The sequence below is a fragment of the Lonchura striata genome, chromosome 6, assembly GCF_046129695.1.
Source record: "Lonchura striata isolate bLonStr1 chromosome 6, bLonStr1.mat, whole genome shotgun sequence".
Classification (NCBI taxonomy): Eukaryota; Metazoa; Chordata; class Aves; order Passeriformes; family Estrildidae; genus Lonchura; species Lonchura striata.
The window spans coordinates 6,538,843-6,560,093 of NC_134608.1; the positions used below are offsets into that span (position 1 = coordinate 6,538,843).

The following is a 21,251-nucleotide window of genomic DNA, read 5'->3' on the forward strand; positions in this document are numbered from 1 at the left end:
TCTCCTGCAAGAAGGCAAGCTGAGGTGCTTACAGAGGGGGAAAGAGGGGCCCTGCAGATGGCTAAAAATCCAATTAGACCCAAGAACCTTCACTGCATGTGGAAGTGAATCCCAGCAAGGACAGCTTCCACTCACCCCAACCAGACCATCTCATGACTTTCAGAGAACTCCACTGATGGAAGGAGATGGTGACATCTGCCAGCACATCACCATCAGGTACCACAGGGCTCAAGAGCCAGAGGGAGCTTCCCAATGCCTCCCAGCCCAGCTGAGGGGTGCTGTGCTCACTGCCAGACAGTGCCCTCTTCCACAGGACTGCTCCCAACTCCATCAGGCAGGCTGGGTCCTTGCAAACTTATATTGACTGGCTGCTGGATCAATATCTGCTATTGGCACTGGCCTAATGAAATGTCAGTCAGCAGCACTGCCAATTGATCCACATTCATCTGTGCTGCAGATTAGTCACCATCTCTGCATTTTACCAGAGATGATTAAAAGAAGAAAACAGCCTTCAGCTCTCCCAGGATCTCCTAAGGAGGCCACGCTCCTGGGCAGGGAGAGGGAAACACAGTTCAAAGCCTCCAGATGACAGCAGGGTGGCTTGAGCTTGGGGCACGCTGCAGAAACAGGGAAAAAGTGCCAAAAGACTTTACAAGTTGCTCTTCAGCCTGATTTAACTTGGAGCAGAAAATCAATCATCAGTAACAATATGCAGCACTAATCCAGCACTCCCCTTTCCCTGCATTGGAGGAAGCTGGATTTACGTAGCTGCCATTTGTGCCAGAGGCCAGCAGCAGGGCACAGAGAGGTCATGCATCCCTGGCCCAGGGTCATTCAGCTGTTTAGTGGATAAGCTGGGGGGATGGAACCAAGGTTTCCAACCTAAAGCCCCTATAGTAGGAAAATCCGTACTGAAAAAAGATTAAACATATAAATATATATTTTAGAAATAAAAAAAAAACATATATAATAACAACCTTGCTTTTCACCACTGTCCTGTCTGGTGTGTAGAGTTTGGTATTTGAAATAATTGAAAGGGCTCACCTTTAATTGCAGTGAATTGCTGCAATGAAATCCAGACCAGGACAACTTACTGCTGCTCAAGTTTTTGTTGGAAGAGGGGTGAGGAGGAGGCAGAACTATTTCTGTTTATTTAGTGACAAAGGTTGTGCTTTTATTCCAATGAAAAATATCAAAATCCTCATGTTTGGCTTCTGGCCAGCCCTGCTTGTTCAGTGTTCCTGCACATCCCCAGCACAAAGCCACACAGAACATGGGCACAGAGGATTTGCAGAATTTGTGTTTTCTTCTCTGCGTTTTTGCCTCTTATTGCTTTTTGCCTGAAGACTAAATGGGCTCACTAAATGCCTAAGAGAGTCTCTCCATTTACAAAGTAATACATCAGCAAAAGAATTGCAAATTGTTCCCCAAATATACTACTCTCTGCTGTCTGCTTTAAGTGGAAGTTTAAATAAATTGGAATCATTATGGCTTTCTTTTTTAACTTAAATATTACTGTAGCAGGCTATAAAGTGCCTGAAATTTAATCTGAAGTCTTCAGACCTGAAAAAGCATTTTGCAACTGAAAGATTTTTGATTTTTTTTCCAGCTATATCCAACTGGCCCAATAAAAAATAACACCCATTGCTATCAGCCTTGCTTCTGACATTGAGAACATTCTACCTGGCTTTAAGAAACCTTGGTTTTATATGGAATGTGCCACCAGCCACTCTGTTGACTTCATCACTTTCAAGATTTTGTTAATTTATTGAAAAGCTTTTACAGCAGGAGCTTCAATTAAAACAATGCACTTCCATTGCCATGCAATGTAGAACACCATCAGTTTTTTTTTTTGGAAGTGCTAAGTCAGAAATGAAGAATTTAAAAAACACAAATGGAAGGGACAAGGGGCAGCCTCTGTAGCTAGAAGAGCCAAGACACCACCTTGTATTAAAAGCAGGGAGGTAAAACATGCTGCTCAGTCACTGTCAGATATTCCTCACCTCAACCAGGGCTAGAAACAGAGACCAATTTAGTGGAGAGAGTCACTGACTCCAGACCCAAAAGTGAAAAACATTCCAGTATTCCTGACCAGAGCAGATTTACACTGGTGGATAGGCAGTCATTTGATTCTTTCCCATTTGTTTCTAGATTCCAGTCAAGGACCTGACCTTTTGGGGCTAAAAGTGAGGGCCAGCCTATGTCACAGCATGTGGAAGGGCTCCAGGACTCCTGTCCCACAGCAGAAAGGCAGGATCCTGCAGGATGAAGCCAGGCTCTTCTCAGTGGTGCCAAGCAAGAGAAAATGGGCAGAAACTGAGGCACAGGAGTTCCCTCTGAACGTGAGGGAAAGTTTTTTTCCTAAGCTGTGACTGAGCCCTGAACAGGTTGCCCAAAGAGGGTGTGGAGATATTCCAGAACCATCTGGACACAGTCTTGTGCTCTGGGCCCTGCTGGGGCAGGGAGGTGGGACCAGGTGATCCATTGAGGTTGCTTCCAACCTGACCCATCCCGGGGTTCTGTGATTCTCTGATTAGGCTGCATTCAGAACTGCTCTCATCTGTCTCTCTTTTCAAGCCCAAAGCTCACACTGCACCGTGGTTCTGTGCTCAGCCAGCCAATCCTGCCAAAATTACCTCAGTCATTCCCTTTCCTATACAGCCTGTTGCCATATCAGAGAAGACTGAAGGTGTCTAAACCAATCTCAGACACTTCTGAGATTCAGCACTCACTCCTTATCTACAGATCTTTTGGATGAAACCTAAGTTCATATGACCAGTGCCCATCTTACCCATGGGACGCCAGGCAAATGAAGCCACAGAGATGCTGGCAGGGAGAATGTGCTGGGGCAATTGAACAACATCTCTGCTTCTCAACTCAGAGACACAGCTCAAAGCCCACTAGCAGGGTGACCTAGCAATTCTTTTAATTTGAAATCAAGACTTGGAAAGTATTAACACCTCTGAAAGACAGAGTCAGCCCACTGCGCAATAGATGTGAAATAACTCAGTTAAATCATTGGGAAATCCAAATTTTGCAGGAAAAGAAGACCAAAGGGTTATTTAAACTTTGAATATCTATTTAATTTAACTGTATAAAACTTGGTGAAATAACCTTAAAAAGTGTCCCAGGGATTCTTCAAGTGAAACATCCCACCCAGAAAGAGCAAAGCTTTTCCCAGCTGGGAGCTCTTAGTTGGCAGTGTGTGATTAAGGAGTGCTGGCTGTTGGAACACGCTGAAATTGCCTTTAATATGATGACAGTCACTGCTTCAGTGGGGAGGAACCACTTGGGGAGAAGAAAAAAGACCCACAACTCAAGCATGCAAACATTAAGGAGTATGCTGTCAAGAAGAAATATGCCATGAAGAGGATGTGCTACTTTTACCTAAAACTTCTCCCTTTAGCCTTAAGTGGCTGGCATAGCTCTGCCACTGAGGGTTCTTAGGAAGCTCAGGAATTACAGCTCACTAGACTGAAGGAATTACAGTTTTTTAGAGGCATCTGTAATTGTCAGCAGAGCAGGGGCCTTCTCTCTACAGCATGATCAAATTAAATTAAGTTTTAGAGAGCAAAGACCCCATTTCAAAGGTTTTTCTAATGTTTCCTCGTACTTGAATGTGCACCAGCGAAGAACTCTTCCTTTCAGGTGCAGAGTCAAGGGAAAGCACTCACAGCTGGGAAAGCCAGGAGGAGAGCTACCCACCAGCTAGTGAGCTCTCTACCCCAGCACGGAAACACAGCATCGGCCATGTGAAAATTCAGAGTGCTGCTCCCCGAAGCCACTTGTGCAGAGATGGAGCTGCTGGTGGCAGCGTGGACAGCACCACGGGGCTGCCTGCGTGACACACACCCCGGGATGAAGTGCTCTGCCTGCCCCAAAGGGGGGCAGGAGATGTGGCTCAGGCACTTGGCAGGCAGAGACTCTGCAGAGCTTTGTGTTCATTTCTGAAGGGCACCCGCAGGAGGAAGAGGCAGCACAGGAGAGGGAGCTGCTGGGGTTATGGCGATGGCATGAACAGATGGTGTGGTGAAGAGCCATTTCCTTCCCACTTGCACGCTGACTGCATTAAATCAATCCCTGGGCTTTCGTGGCAATGAGCTAAGGCTGTGCTGTGAAGGGTTTGAACGATCTGGCCACATCCTGCTCGTGGGTATCATTCTGTTGGGTCTCCACACTTCATCTACTCGGGGAAAGCTCCTTCCACTTTTCTCACGTGCTTCTTGGTGATCTTCCCTGCTATCTGTATGGCAGCCATCTCCTGCTTGCCAGCTGTGGATCTCTGTAAAGCTCACCAGCAGTGGTTTTGTTCCCATCCATGTACTCAGGCACTGACACAGGATGCTCCACAGGGGCTGAGCCTGCTGGTTTTGCAGCCTTTGCTTATCTCATTGCTCCAGACCTAAACAAATTAGTTTGTAATCCTCAGTATTGTATGCTCTGGAAAAGCTGGCTTTAAAAGTGATCAGAAATTATCTCATGTAAAACTGGAGTCAATCTCCTCCTCCTGTCTGGGGCTAGAAGAAAACCCTATACCTGCACAAATAACAGGTCTTTGCAATCAATAATATTGACAATTCTGTATTTCCCTATTTTTGGCCATGCTTCACCCTGTTTACACACAGTTTATATTGCTTTCTACCACTCCCTGTGCACACACAATTAATGAAACACCAGCTGGTGCAAGATAAACACTGCTGTAGTGATGTAAAAAGACACTAGACAAAAGTACAGATCTCTACCTCTGTTATTTTCCATCTCAGATGCTGTGTTTGCCTCCTAGAGCTCCTTCTCAGCTCAGAAACTTTGGCTAAAGCATCTCCCTGTTTTTCTCCTTTTTTTTTTTCTCATGTCTGAAAAATCCAGCTAACCCCAAGCCTCCCACACAAGACAGCAATTCTTCAGTCACCTTCTCCCAGGAAAGCCTTGTCCAGGAGGCTGAGTCTCCTCAGGGACTTGTCCCCCAGGGATTTGTCTCCTCAGGGATTTGTCCCCCAGATGCTGGGGGGACAAGTGTGCAACTATGTTGGATGTTAAGGCCATGAAGGTGCTCAGAGGGCTGGAGCACCTCACCTATGATGACAGGCAGAGAGAGCTGGGCTTGTTCAGCCTGGACAAGGCTCCAGGGAGCCAAACCTGAGAGCCCCTTCCAGTATCCAAAGGGGCTACAAGAGAACTGAGAAGGACTTTTGACAAGGGCATGCAGTAACAGGACAAGGGGAAGTGGCTTTATACTGCCAGAGGGCAGGTTTAGATTCAATTTAAGGAAGAAATCTTCCCTGTGAGGAGGATTTGCACATGGTTGCCCAGAGAAGCTGCAAATGTTCCATCCCTGGAAGTGTTCAAGGCCTCACTGGATGGGGCTCAGAGCAACCTGCTGTAGTGGAAGGTGTCCCTTCCCATGGCAGGGGGTGTGGAAATGATCTTTAAAGCCAAAGTGACCCAAACTCTTCTGTGATTCTGTAATTCTGTGTCCCCCCATGGGCTAGGGCTGATCCATGGGGCCAGAGCATCTTGCCCTGAAGAAAGCCAGCAAGGCTAAAGCAGGCTGTTGGGGTTTTGCAACACAGCAGATTCTCTGTCCTAGCAGATTCCTGACCATCCCTATTAGCAGCTGCCTGACAGGTTGGACTGAATTTGAGCCCAATTTGGAAGTTCTTCATGGCAGCAAGCTCTTCATGGGGCACGTACTACAAGATTTCTAACAAATGTTTTAAGTCATGGCTGATGGTTCATCAGGCTCAGCCAGGAATCTGTTTGGGACATTAATGCATGGCTGCACTGAGCTTGTAAATTATTATTCATGTACTTTTGCAGAACATCTTGAGGTTGTTGGCTGAGTCCTTCACTAGATGGGAACAGGGATAGTTATTCACACATGAAAAACATGCATGATTCAGTTCATCCATTTTCATTTCTAGAGTAGCCTTCCTTGGCAGGATGGCCAATACAGCCTGGGAGAAGGTTGGTCATTCATAATTGAGCTGCTCTGACCAACAACTGTCCCATTTAAAAATGGATTTACCTCAGACAAACAATGGAGATGGGAATTCACTACAGTGGCATGGAGTCAAGGAAGGCAGAATTGGTGAAAATAGTGAAGCTAGACACAGAAATGAATTATGGAGATGACAGGATGCTCTAAGGCCAGGGACATGGACAAGGAAAACTGTATGTCTGCACACTGAGAGGGAAGCAGTGGGCTTGAATGGAAAAGAAAATTTAATCATAACAAAAAGGCTTCATTTCATCTGATCAGTTAGAAATATCCTGATGAGAAATGGCTGTTCTTTGCTGCTGTCTTCTGCTGGTTGCTTAGGTTCCCATTTTCACATTTTTAAGGGAGTGTGAAATGTTTTAGGCTCTTAGAAGAAGCCAGAGCCTATTCCTGATGTAACAGGAGTGCTGTTCATAATAAAAAAGAGGGCAATGGACTGCTTCCAAAGGGATTTGTACTCAGAGAGCACCGAGAGGTAAAGTCCCCCTTCTCTGCAGGAACAGTGATTGATGGAAATTTAATACAGGAAACTATATAGAACCTTTTTGGCAGATGAGACACCTTTGTGGAGTATTAATAAAAAAATCTGATATTCACCTAGAAGTCAAAGAGGAAGTCCCAAAGTTCAAAATATCAAAAGATCACTGACAGTTTAATTAAGGAGTTAAGAGAATCAGGGGCTTTTATAACTGCTCACAGTGCTCCTTTTTTTAACAGTAACCTACAACTAAAACCTATCTTATGGTTTTGTTATCTTCAGGAAGGGTAACAAATTAAGAGCTAGAGCTGTAAGCTCTGAGAAGTAAAAATACGGGGGAAAAAAACAAATTAATAATATATATTCCTTCCTTCCTAAATGCAAAGAATATTTTTAGCTCTCAGTAAGTTGCTCAGAAATGAAATAATATGGGACTCAGCTTATTTCAGGTGCTTCCCAGAATGTCCCCCTTCCTCCTGACAGCTATGCCCACCTCTGGAATATATTTAAGCATCTCCTGAATTTGTTCCTCCAGTCTTTCTTTGCATGGGACCTAAACTGAGCCAGCTTGCTAATCACAGCCACTGGCAGACAATTAAAAAAGGCACAGTCAATCAGCCATCATCAAGTTGGAAGTGACAGGCTGGGTGTTATTTTTAACTAAAACTAGTGGGATTTATGCACCTCTTGCACTTTGTTTACAATTTAATACTTTCCTACATGCTCTGTAGAAAGCAGCCCCAAAATACCACTGAAAGCAAGGTAAATCTAGGATTTGCAGGACTGCAATGATTATTATGTGCTGAACCAGCACGTTTGGGTATTATTGCATTTGTGAAGTGTGAGCTGAAAAATAATAGATTAATGGATTTATACTTGCACAGAAAAGGAAGGCCTTACACAGGGAGTTTTATTCAGTATTTTAGAAGCTATTTATTTATTTATTCATTTATTTGAGGAGCCCTTTTGTTCAAGCCAAGGCAAAAACCTAATAAATAAAATCAGTGCTGTCTCCATTGCAAAACTGCTGCAAAATTGTTACTGACCATTTCTAGATGGGTCAAAATGGATCCCATTTTGGGCAGAGCCAGACAATTCCCACTTGGATGAATGCTCAAGCTCTGCCTGTGCTTTATGAGCCCATGGGGATCCACTGATAAGATCCCAATGAACAGGCAGAAGTTCTCTTTCCCCAGCCATGGCTTTGGGTGCATTCCTACCAGCATTCCCAGTCTGGCAGAAGTAAGGTTTAGGGAATGGAAAGTCTGGGCTAGAAGCTCATTTTATACCTTCAAGTCATACTGTGCTGTTGCTAAAATGTCTGGTGTTTAGCTCCAGGAAAAAATGACAGAATTAATCATCTCAGTTTTTTAACATCTCCCCATTTTCTTGAAGTTTTCAGGTTGAAATTAGACCCAGCAGCCCCAGTAAGAAGAAATCCACTGCCCTGGAATAATTGCTGGGAGGGGTGTGAGGTAACACAACACACCTCTGTCCCCACTTTCTGTGTGAATGGTAAAAAAAATCCTTAACTGGAAATCAAAAATGAAATGGCAATGTTCCTTCCCATTGCACCATGCACATTCTCTCCTTTTCCTCTGCAGTGGGAAGAGATCAAAAGCATCAATTTTAATCAATGAGGGGAGGTAAACACAAAATGCTTATTTTTTAATATTTACGAGATTAAAAATAGTAAACATTCAATTTATTTTTTTATTAGCAGTCATGTCCTGTGCAAGCAATGGTGCCTTGAACTGGTATTAGCAGACAGCATGCAGAATTCTTTCCTTGTCAACCAAGGAGAATATCTTAATTATGAGAGCTTTCTAAACAAGAAAATACTTTTAATGCACAGAAAGCACAATAGCAAACAATCATCAATCTGGATCTTCACTCTAACACAGCCAGTCACATTATTGTCTCCCTATGGACCTGCCCATCCCTGACATTCCTGTTTAATGACCTATCCACACACAGACAGATCACCCAGACTGTACTGCCTGCCTGAGGAAGGGATGCTCACACCTTTCACTGGGGTACATCAGCTGGGTGCTTTTAGTGTCAGCTGCTGAGTCTCTGTGTGCAGAAAGCATCACACCAGCACACAGGATTTTTTTTCTGCAGCCAGACAATGCTGTTCAAAGATCCTTGAATGAGAAGTATGCTAAATTGCCTTGCATTCCTCAATAAAAACCAGCAGACAAACAACATAAAATGACCTTTTGATTTAGATATAGGCAGAAAAGTTACACATACAGGAAAAGAGTAAGTGTACCTCTGTAATGCCAAAGGATTATCAGAACTGGGTTTAGTCCTGCTTTTAACAGAGCTGGTGATTTGTCTCTTGCTCCTACAGAAGCATGGTCAGGATGTCTGAGGAAGGTATTTAACCCAGAGATTTTATCCAGAATAGAATATTGGCCTGCTGGTACCTTGGGGGATTTATGTGGCTCTGACACACGGGAGGGGAGGGGAGGGGAGGGGAGGGGAGGGGAGGGGAGGGGAAGGGAGGGGAGGGGAGGGGAGGGGAGGGGAGGGGAGGGGAGGGGAGGGGAGGGGACGATCTAAAATCATCACCTAATTCAATTGCCTGACCACTTCAGGGCTGATCAAAAGATCAACATGATCTTAAGGGCAATGTCCAAATGCCTCTTAAACACTGACAGGCTGAGGGTATCGACCATCTCTCTAGGAAGCCCATTCCAGTGTTTGACCATCCTCTGAGTAAACAAATGCTGCCTAATTTCCAGTAAACCTTTCCTGGAGCAGTTCTGAACCGTCCCCACATTTCCTGCCACTGGACCCCAGGGAGAAGAGATCAGTAGTTCTCTCTCTTTCCTCCTCAAGCAGCAGCAGGGGGAAATGAGGTCAGCCCTCAGCCTCCTTTTCTCCACACTAGACAAGCCCAAAGTGCTCAGCTGCTCCCCACACCCCTTCCAGCCCTTTCACCAGCTTTGTTGCCCTGGATGCATTCAAGAGTTTCACACTTAGCACCAAGTTCTGCACTCAGGCACGAGAGCAGCCACAGCCAAGCAAGAGAAAACCTCTGTGCTCCCTCTGCTCCTCCAGGGAGGGGATCCAGAGGTGCCACAGCACCTCATTTCCCACGGTCAGGATGACCTGAAGAGTGCCCAGAAGAGATGACCTGAAGAAGAGATGACCTGAAGAAGAGATGAGTGTATGGGAGATGAAGAAGTGGTAGAAAGGAGAGGGAAGGGAGTGAGGCACAGGACAAAGAGTCCAGCTCACAGCTACAGAAGTGGGACAGCAAAGCCACAGCAGCTCCTGCAGCACTCCCTCTGCTCCCACAGCTGTCCCAGGCCTTCTGGCAGGGCCTGAACTTGAAGCAGTTCTCCTTTTCAATTTGTATGCTGCTTTTCTACCCAGCAAAGTCACACACAGTCCTGCAAGGACTCACTTCCTTGCTTTGAATGCCTTAAATTCAAATCCCCACATCCCTGAAGAGGGGCAAAGACACAAGGAATTGCTCAGGGGAGCAGGAGATGGGAAGGAAGAGCTGCAGAAAAAACTCTCACCTCAGATCTGTAGTTCTCACTTGGAAGATCTGTGGGGCTCTCAATGGCAAAAGGTGGAGGATGGCCTTTGCTGGGCTGTCTGCAGCCACACAGCTACAAATACACAGGGAATTGCTGCATTATGTGTACTGATAAATTCCTCACATGGGCTTGGATTGCTCAGATTGCTCAGATCCCCCAGCAGTTTCTCCAGAAATTTCCAGCCCAGGACCACCAAGCAACAATTTAGACAGGGTCACTTTATTTGAAGGCTTGGAGTTGGCTCTTCTCACCAAAGTACATTTGATCTACAGGTGTAGACACCATCAGAAGTGGTATTAGATATAAATCAGTGGAATAGTCCTTTAGGAAATATTGCAATTGAGTATTAACATATATGGAGTGAGCAGTGAATGCAATAAAGCTAAACAATAAAAATCTTCAAAAATTTTCCAAGGTGAGAGTCTTTCCAAGCATAAGGGCAGCTGCAAAGTCTCCTAAGATGTGAACAAAATAAAACCAAAAATTATTTTTGAAGGTGTAACTTACTTGCTTGGTAATCACACTAAACAGTCACTTAAGATAAACTATAGCTATAGGACTTATTTTTTTGGGACATGTTCATATAAAATCAAAAGAAAACCAAACCAAACAACTAAAGACCAGAGAGGGAGAGAAAAGGCCTGAGACAAGGATGATGCTCTGACCTCTCTCCATATAAGCAAGTCACTCCCCAGGACTGGTGGGGACTGTGTGAAGTGCAAACAGCTCTGAACTAAGCTCCTCCAATTGTGAGTAGTTTAATTCAGAGCTCAAAACGTGTGAAAGTCCCCAGGGTCACCAGAACACAAGAGACCTTCAGGGGCAAGGGCTGATAGCTGAACAACGCTCTCTGCCTCTGGCATTCTGCATCAGGGCTGGCACACCATTGGGATGGTCTTGAAAATGAAAATAGGGATGGTGAATGAACCTTGGGACAATCTTCACTTTTAGGACACATGAATGCAGAATCCAACTTGAAATAAAGCTTTTCTAAGAACCACGTGACACAGAACTGATGAGTGATTCAGTCAAGAAACCATATGTGATGCATTAAAACCTCAAGCAAGAAGAGGAAGGCAATTTAAAAAGAAATTATTCTAATCTGAAGGAAAAAAGGAAAATAGGACATGTGTGTTAACACAGTCTGATGGCCTCGCCTGCTAAAAAGCCCCAGAGATTCCGTGTGCTGGAGGTATTAGATAACTTCAGTTGCTCCCCGTGTTGTCTCTGGCTTTAAGAGCATCACAGGAAAAAAAAAAAAACCTGAGCTCCCCAAATGGGATTTTGCTGCCTTAAAGGCATTCATCACATCTCCTCAGCTCACTCTCAGCACACCTCCCAGGAGCAAAGGCACCAGGGGTCAGGCAGGAGCAATTGTCCTCCTCCCCGGCTGCTCCTGACTCACTCCTTGAACACAGCTCGTTCTGGCCATGGCAGAAAGCAGCAGGATGTGACTGCGTGCCTTAAAAGCTGTGGCTGAAATCTTCTGGCTGTCCAGAAGCACAGAAGAATTTGAGCTGTGATTCCAGGAGGGCCAAGGTTTCATCTGGATTTTTCCCCGCGCTGGCACAGGCCGTGCTGGGCTCGCGGCTCAGCAGAGGTGGCACGTTAGCAAATGGAAGCAATGATGAGAAAAGGAGAAAAAAAAAAACCCAGAATGTGGCTGGAGCAGGGGCCATATGGAGGTAGGTAGGGCAGCACTTTTCCAGGACAGACATCCTTGTTCTGGCTCCTGGAAATAAACAAAACACAGCACAGCACAAGTGCAGGAATGAGGTCGAGATGTAGGCATGGACAGTAGCAGGGGATCAAGACCACCCAAGACCCTCAAAGTCTTCCAACCCAATGCCAGGAAGGTGTGGAAGAACTGACTGTGCATAATAACTAATTTGCATAGAAAATGAGAAATTTATCTCCAGGATGGGAAAACCTATCTATAAACTTTGTGCTCCCACAAAGCCTGGGCATGTGTGCATCCCACAACCACAGCTGGAGCAACTGGACCCAGGACTGGTGATCTCTCTTCCTCACCCTTCTTTTGCTTGTTTGCTTGCTTTCATTGATCTCTCTCTTTCTCTGCTCCCTTTCACCCCACTCCATTCTCCAAAACCCACTGCTGTGCACTTACACAAGGAGAGCAGGGATTAACTCATAAAAATTCCCATGCCAAGTGTGTAATTTACTAATGAAAATTTGCAACCATTTGCAGACCCCTGACTTCTGTTGTTCCTTTTGACCTAAGATTTCCACCTTGGGTCCCCACTTGACAACTGGATGCCACAGAGCCTCCTAAAAATCAGTCATGACTCCCTTCCTCAGGCCAAGCTCCATGGCTCAAGCTTGCAGAGAGGCCCCCCTCCAGCTGTGTGAAATCTTGAGAGGCACTTAATGAATTAGATATTATTAATATTCTCTTTCAGCATCAGAAGGCAGTAATTAACTCTTTGAAGACTTATCCCAAACCCTGCTTTATTACTCAATTCTCAGAGGTAGCTATGTAATCTCATTGTGATTTTAAAGACTATCTTTTCAGAATAATTATTTTCCTTGATTGAAAAAAAAAAATAAAAAAAGGTTCAAAGTCCTGGTACTGCCTTGGAGTGTGCATTAGTGATGTCAGACATGCTGTAAAGATATCAGAGCACGAAACATGATATGCTGCAATACTTTTGCTGAGCAGATGCCTTAAGGAGGTCATTCAACATGCCAGGCTCTAAATACTATTTGGGAGTGAGAAAACATTATTTTCCCACTTCAACAAGACTTTCGCTTGCCTGTCATGTGGAAATAACCTTTTGTGCTCAGTGCTGTTATTAATTTATTAGCCTTTTGAACGTCTAAATGTTTTGCAGTCTGTGGACTGCATCAAAGTGCTGGCTGAGGGACAGGGCAGCACAAATATATGGTGTGTGCACCCAAATCCATGGATGTGTGTTTCAAAGAGCAGATCTGGTGCAGGAACATTTCGGCCTATGTATTTTTGACAGTGATAACAGCCAATTTCTCAGGCACAAACCCCCAAGGAGTTTATTTAAGTTATAATTAAATGTCAAACCTTATGAGTGATGACTACGTAGAAAAAGTGCTAAGTATATATTTCTATAGAAATCAATTAAAGGAGACAATGATTTTCTTTCCATATAGGTTACATGACTCCAGCATAAGTGCTGCAGCACAGTGCAGCTGTCAGCCCAGCCTCACTGCCTGAACAATTTGCTTTCTGTTCACCTGGTGGAACCATCCTGGACCTCACCGATTTTCCTCAGGGGTGAACGCACCGCCAAACGCTTCTGTGATTCCCAACAGGGAATCACGTATCCTTCCAGCAGATAGGAGGTTTGAAACAATCCCCTGAATATCTTTATGTAACAGGACTTGGATTGTGTCCCTGGTGTTGAATGTAGCATGATCTATTTTGTGCCCAGGAACAAAGCACAGAATTTCTGCAAAGGAATCTCTGGCTCAGCGCATCTGACTGCAATGCCAGGCTGCTTCCAAAGCAGTTATTGACTGAAGCTGCAGGAGAGGGGTGGAGTTCAGCTGATGTACATGAGGTATTTAAAAGTTCATGATCATGGACACTGTGAAATCAAAAGGTGTCGAAGACCACCTTGGGTTGGGGGTGGCTCCGTGTGGTGGAAAAACTGCTCCTCCAACCCGAGCTTCCAAAGAAAAGCTTAGCAGTCTCTGTTGTCTGGTCTCAAGGCAGTTTATTGCAAGTTATCTAAATGATTTTCTTCTCTGGCTGCTGTGGTTTGCTCACAGCTCAGGCAGAGGCACACACACACCCTGACATCCTCTCTGACTCCAACTGCTTCTTCTCTCCCTGCCTAGGGCTGCTGCTCTCTTTTATATGGTACATTACGTGTTACATGTTTACAGTTTTTCCCCAATGCCTATTACCTATATTAAATGGTGATTTTCTGTCTTTTATATGGTACATTACGTGTTACATGTTTACAGTTTTTCCCCAATGCCTATTACCTATATTAAATGGTGCCTTTCTACTCTAAACCAATCTGTGAGTGCCAACATCACCAAGAACATGGAGGTAAGGAAGAAGAAAGAGGAAGGACAGGACCAGCCAAAATCCCTCCATCTTAAAACCTCTGACCCCCACGTACAAAACTAAAACCCCCCTGTACAGGTGTTAAAACCCCCGTGTACAGCACTAAAAAATTCTTCCCTCTACTTTGTAATTACTTCTACTATAATATCTAAACTTTTGTGACTCTTGTTCTTCCTGCAAGGTTGGTAACTCATTCCATGGCTCAAACGCAAAATCACAGCTGTTTCCAGCTGCCTGCCAGGGTCTCAAATGCTTCTGATCAGGGCCTGGAACCTCCAAAAATGTCTGAGGGACATTTTGAGTTCCCATAAAAAGGGGATGGTTTTCCCATCCCAGACTGGGCACTGAAGAGGTGCCAGGTGATTTCCTCCCAGAGGAACTATGCTTCATGGGCTATGAAGGTGATTGGTGACTACCCTGGACACCATCACCCAGTTCTTAGTGAAATGAACTCCACTCTGCATGCTCCACATTAACATGACCCTTCTTTGACTCTTTCTCCACTCTCAGTACTGCCCACACATTCCCCCAAACAGTATTTCCTTTCCTTCTGCAAAATCTAACGTTTCTTTAGGAATGCTGCTCCTTCTCACTGGGAGTCACTGCCCCCATGTCAAAGTCCATGTAGCTGACACTGAGCTAAACAGCAGGTATCTCTACTGGCAACTTGAGTTCCCTGAGCTTTTCCACCTGGGTGATTCACCATGCCAGGGCCTGCAGGGAAACCAATTTTCCTTAACCAAGGTGTGTGTGAGAGAAGAAATTCTGTGACAGCTCAGCCAGGGGGCTACTCCCCATACACACCCCTGGACTGCAGAGCTGAACTCCAGCACACTGCCCTGTCAGGAATAGACATGTCCATGCATTTCTCAGGAAGGCAGCTGAAGTGACAGATTCACAGTTTTAAGAAGGAAAGAATACATTTTGGGGCAATATATGTGGTATTATCTTGTCCCATGAAATCACCATCAGCAAAGTCTGAGCAGAGTTGTCATTGCAGGGCTGTAGCTGGTGAGATGGCAAGGGGGGGGATGCTGAAGTCAAGGCTTGGAGCACTTCCTATCAACAGAGAAGTGATAAGCTAGAAACCACGAGCCAGCTCCCAAGCCCCAAAGCCTTCCTTCAGGTCTGAAGTGGAGCTAACAACCTCGAGCCAGAGGTAAGCTGACAAGCTGGAACCAAACCTGATTATAACTCAGTTCTTTCAGGCTCCAGCACAGACAGAGGGGCACTGCAATCCCATTGCATCTGCTTCTTGCCATGGGTATTTTGTGCCATACTTGGGGTATTAATGAGCACAAGCAATGCACAGAAATTGAAACCTCTGAGAGCAGCTCCAGTGGCTAGAGAGAAGCTAGACTTAAGAAAATAAAACTGTGGTTTTGTTGAACTCCTTTTACTGCATCAACTGAAATTGCCTTGTGAAATACCAAGGTAGCCTTGGTACATTATCAGGTGAGATACCCAAGGTACAGCTGCAGAAAAACGTGTTTCAGCAGCTAGAGGATCACAGCTAATACTCAGCAATCTATAAATCATTGTTATGGGATTTCTCTATGCAAATGAAATTTATATAACCCTCATCAATCGTAAAAAAAAATCATAAAGATGAAATTTTGCAGTCTCAATGTGAATTAAAGGATCCCTTAACCTGTTTTCAAGATATGTCTTCATAGCTAATTAATTTTTAGATGGAGTGTTCTTTGAAAGAACTAATGGATAGTGAGCATTGCTGATTGATTATAAAATGAGCAGGAGGGTTTAAGAAGTGAGCTGTGAATGTAAAATCTATCCAGCTTTATTAACTTCACCATATTAAAATTCTAGACTATGCAACTGCAAGAAGCAGGTATTAATACAGTACCTTTGATGAGTGTATTTTATTTATTTAACATCAATAAATTTCTCTTACTTGGTCTATAGCATGGAGATCTATCAGATTGCCTTCTGAACTGTATCTTAGAGACTTCAACTTTGAGAAATCCAGAATCTGGATTCTATAAAATAAAACTTTATACATTTAGGTGACGGGATGGAAAAAAAACAACAAAATGAAAACCAGCAGCTATGAAGAAAAGGAAAAAAAATGCAATCCATATGTCATCCTGCTAGGACTGCTCTCCAGAGCTGCAAATCTACAGGTAACTTTTATTGAGCCATCATTACCAACAGTGACAACAGCATTTATCGAAAGGCCACTCAATCTGTGATGACCTGAAAACATCAGTAGGAAATGGGAGGTTGTTAAACACTGCAAGCACCTGCAGAACTGTGCTGTCTCCTGGTGAGAGGAAGGGGAAAACAAAGAGCTTACCCTCTTCCTCAGATTGCAGGTGAGCGTGAGGTTCCTGGAGAAGGAGTTGGCAAAAGCAGTGTAAAAGTCCAGCACTTTCAGCAAGGCTTCTCGCTTAATTATATGCAAATCGCAGTAGGTCAGAGCCCGAACGTTGGCACAGGCATGGGCCAGGCTGGTTTCCTTCCAGAAGATATCACCAAACACATCACCTTTACCTGAAAAACAGCAGGGCAGATTTGTTAAAAGGTAATGCTCAGGCAGAGTTTCTCACATGATTTTTTCACAACCTGTCTTATGCTCCCAATTATCCCAACGCAAGCTCCCAACCATGAAAACTAACAAGGGTAAAAGTTTCAAAATTAGCTGAGGTACTTGAGCATCTTTAGCAGTAGCCCCAGGTTTTGAAGGTATTTATAGATTGTTCTGTGAAGTATCACAAAGCATAAGACCTTGTAGCTGAGGATTCAAGCAATGGATTTTTCAAAGGCTACTGAATATAATGAGCACTTAACTAATGTTCAGGTGATTGGATACTTCAGGTGTCTGTTCCCAGGTGATTTAGGTGTCCTGGTCTTACAAAAACCTTCTGACATCTAGGTTCTTTCATCCTTGTGGCTCTACAGTGAGGGGCAGGAGCCAACTTCCAGGGCACAAGGACCACATTTTAAAGGACTATTTAACATTTTTAATTCAGTGTAAGTGACAGCACTCCTTCTGGAAAAACCACCAAAAGCCTCACTGAGACTTCTAATTTTTACTTTACCACCTCTAATTCTTAAATACATCCAAATGTATAGTTCTAAACACAAATTCTAAACCAAATTCATCCATTCAAGTAGAGGCTTAGACTTAAGTCTGTATTTCAATGTTTGCTGAGTAAGAGAGGGTTTGACACCTAAGACACCTACACATATAAATACCCTCAACCACAGGGAAAATTACACCCGAAGACTACTGCTGCAGTGTAGCAGAACAGCTGATTGAGGACTGGACTAGCTGTACTCCAGTGCCACAGACAGAGGAGCTCCAGGGATTGGGAGTGCTCTGACTTAGCCCAGTTTTCTTTCCTCTGCAAGGAACCCACACCCCCTAAACCTGTGCTAGACACCCAAGCAGGAGAAGATTCCAGGACACCAGATTCAAAATCCCACTTCTGACCCAAACAAAACCCCAGCATGGGTGCAGATTGGAGATATGTTTTCAGGTTTGGACCTTCTGGTTGTTCTGAGACGAGGCAATAGAAAACACACTGAAACGTTCCAAAGTTGCCCCTTGCTGCCTGGGTTTGGCCAGGACCTTGGTGTGTGGTTTGTGGCTGACACCTCAAATCCTGAAGCAGAAACTGTGGTACAAAGGGTATTTTTTGTTTCGGACCCCCAGAGATACCCCAGCTCTGTATTTCAGCAGTTACTAAAAGGGAACTCAAATCAGCCAGCCAGTGGCTATTGATTTCAGCACCTTGAGCAGCCCCTTGGTGAAGGTTAGGGATGTTACAGTTCTGGCATAAAAAAGGTCATGAATTTTAGTATTTCCTCTTGTAAGAGCTTTTAACATTTTGCTCCACTCTACTGTGGAAACACAGAGGGGTAATCTATCCAACCTTATTACTTTTAGGGGTCAGAGGCTCTATTTCTCTATTTCCATTTCTGCTTTTGGTATTGTATCCAGTAAAACATATCTAATATTTCTCCGGCAGGGTGAAATAAAATGTGCAAGTCCTTATCTTCCCTTCTCTGTTTTTATTTTCTAAAAAATATCTCTATAACAGAATCATCCCTTAGAAAGGTTATAACTGCATATCATTGAGCTGCTTTTGATTCTACATATTTTTATGTAATTAAATTTAACTACAATACATAACACAGCTGGTATAATTTATAAAACAAGGTGCTTTAAAATGTTTCCCTTAATACAGAGCATTTTCTAGTAACATTATAATTTATCCAATGTACTGTTTTGAAATTACCTTTTGCAGTTAATTGTCCTTGTCTCTACTTAGAGTTCAGACCCCAGTTTACAGACATGCTCAACATAGTTACATAATTTATAGCAAACATCTCTGAAATGCAGAAAATTGCTTAATGGATTTGTTCTCTGAGGTGGACACAGGGCAGAGCTGAATCCTACTTTCAGAGCAGAGTGCAGTTAAAAGACAGTGGTTTTACCACTGAAATATGAGCAAACCACTTGTTCTCGTTTAAAATTTAGGCTAATATGTGGTTAATTTAACCAAGAGGTTGAAAGCAGTGGATGCTCAGCCCGAAACTCAGGACAGCAGTGTGTTACAGAGCCTGTAATCTGTATATAGACCATGGATAAATGAAATAATATTCATAAGCTTGAGAAGATCTTATTGTCCTTCAGTGTGGCAGGGATGTGGGACTGCACTGGCTGGGACAAAATTAACTGAATTCATTCACTCTTCCCTGAGCCATCACTCACTGGATTTGAAGGGTGAAACTCTAAACTCCTCTTACATTGTGGTTTATTCTCTTCAGAAAGTACAAAATCTTGGAAACCTTTAAGGGATCTTGAATTTGACATTTTCCACACACACTTCTGAGCTTGTCTGCTGGTTATAAATGTGCTAAGGAATGTACAGAATGAAAACAAAACCTACCAGATTCTCCAAAACAACGCCTCCTTCTTCATAAATACAGAGATTAATGTACTATACTTTATCCCTATTAACTGTAGTTCACTGTGCAGAGGGAGGTAATTATTCACTCAGGACAATATCAGAAGTTAGGAAAAAATTCTTTACTCGGCGGGTGGGAGGCACTGATCAGGGTGCTCAGAGCAGCTCTGGGGGCCCCATCCCTGAAATGCTCAGGGCCAGGCTGGATGGGGCTTTGAGCAACTTGGTCTAGTGGAAGATGTCTCAACCCATTCCATGATTCTGAGGGTAATTTTACACATTGGAACCAAATAAAAACAAAATTTTCAGGGTTGCAAAACAGAAAATTTAACTGGCTAGGTCTGGCACAGCTACCCAGGGACACACACGAGTATTTTTCACTTGCAGGGGATGTTCAGAGCTCCAGGGAAAGTGCTGCTGGGGCTGAGCTGGGAATGCAAAGGTGCTGATGCAGCCTGCATAATTTCCAAAGATTCTCTGGAGATTTATTGAGGCCTTAGTACATTCCCTCCCAAATCTGCCCTTTCCTGGGTCCTGACACCTCCTGAATGGAGGCAAAGCTCTGGGAAACCCTCCTGCCCCTGCTCACAGTGCCTGAAGCATCACTGGAAGAAGGAATTCTGTAAATTAGAGTCAAGGGAACTACTTGCATACATTTTACACATCACACAGAATCATAAAATCCTTTGGGTTGGAAAAGACCTCTAAGATCAAGTCCAACCCTTAACCCAGCAATGCTAAATCCACACTAAAACATGCCACTAAATACCACATCTACAGAATTATGGAATCATTGGGTTGGAAAAGACCACTAAGATCATAAAAATTCAGATTTTTTGCAACTGAAAGGAGCATAGACAGCAAGAGGGCATGTGAAAGGTGTTGGTGGCAGGCATAATTTTTTCTGAAATACATACACTGCTATAATTCTAAATACTATGTATGTGTGCCTGCACATAAAATATACATATTTATTCATGCATAGTCACATAAATATATTTAGGGGCAATCATATGGTATGCAGCTGTATAACAGGTAAGGATATTTCTATGCACTGCTCTATCTTCTATATTCTGATAACCTTGACAAACAGATTTGGGGGGACAGATGTTCTCTGCAGCCTTACACCATGGACTGACCTGCCAATTTGCCAGACAGGAGCTCATGCCTGGACCTTTCAGGTAGAAAAATTCTTAAGGGCTTTATGGAACCACCCAGGAGCTTGCAGATGTAATGAAAAAGTGTTTGAAGTCAGAAACACTCTGTTTAAACAACATCTCAGAATCCACATGTGTATTTATGTAGAGAAAAAATTTATCCTCCTTCAGATGGGGACAGAAACTGAGCTAATAAATATCCTAGCCAACATAAGAGCTTGATGGATCCTTTGGAAGAAAGTTTAGGCAGGCAATAAAATAATAAATTCTTGGTGGGAAATAGCACTGGGTAAAAACACATAAAGGGGGACCAAGTCTTCTTAAGGAGGTGTTTTTCTGTACAGTCTCAGCTAATAAACCAGCAACTCTTTAACTATTTTAAAATATCTCCAAAGCCTCATCAGTCATGCTAGCACGAGTCAGACATGATGAATGACGTTGGCTTTCCATCAGGATGCACTCAAATCTTACACTGCTCATGAAAAGCAAAGGCTGATGTTGTTTGAAGATCAGTAAAACTGTATCACAGAGAGAAAATATTTGTAAGTGCCAAATATAATGAAGTAATGGCAGCATGCACACAAATGGAGGTCATAATTACATATATCGGTGTTTATATTCATACAAATTCATATTTCTCTGTATCTGCAGTGAAACCTCCTGCTGCAGGACAGACATGTCCCAAAGTGATGTAGAAACCCAATGAGCAGAGAGTGAATCAGCTCCTGTCACCCAGAGCAGCTCCGTGATGGTCAGTGAGCAGTTCTGCATCTCCTTACCATGACACACTGGGACTGGTTGCACAGGTTTACTAAATGATGCAATGTATTCATGGAATAAAATCCATCTGTAGCTACTAAACACAAAAGATTTCCCTCTGGGTGAACTACAGTCCAGTGGAGGGTTGGAAACATTCTGGAGAAGCATCACAGTCTCCTTACTTCACCTTCCTACTTTCTCCTGCACATCTACTATTGACCACTTTTGGAGACAGGCTGCTGGGCTGGCTGGATTTCTGGGTGTCCCAGTTTGAGACAAATTTGGGAAGAAACAAATTT

At 43.7% G+C, this 21,251-nt stretch overlaps 1 protein-coding gene across 2 annotated transcripts in view; it reads right to left on the reverse strand.

The window, feature by feature from the left end:
• The window catches only part of KCNH5 (potassium voltage-gated channel subfamily H member 5), a 153,331-nt gene that overhangs the window by 15,759 nt on the left and 116,321 nt on the right, over positions 1-21,251 (reverse strand). For both annotated transcript variants that reach the window (XM_021554525.3, XM_021554526.3), the window contains one exon: positions 16,417-16,613. In XM_021554525.3, the coding sequence (XP_021410200.1) occupies positions 16,417-16,613 (197 nt within the window). The remainder of the gene's footprint in view (positions 1-16,416; positions 16,614-21,251) is intronic.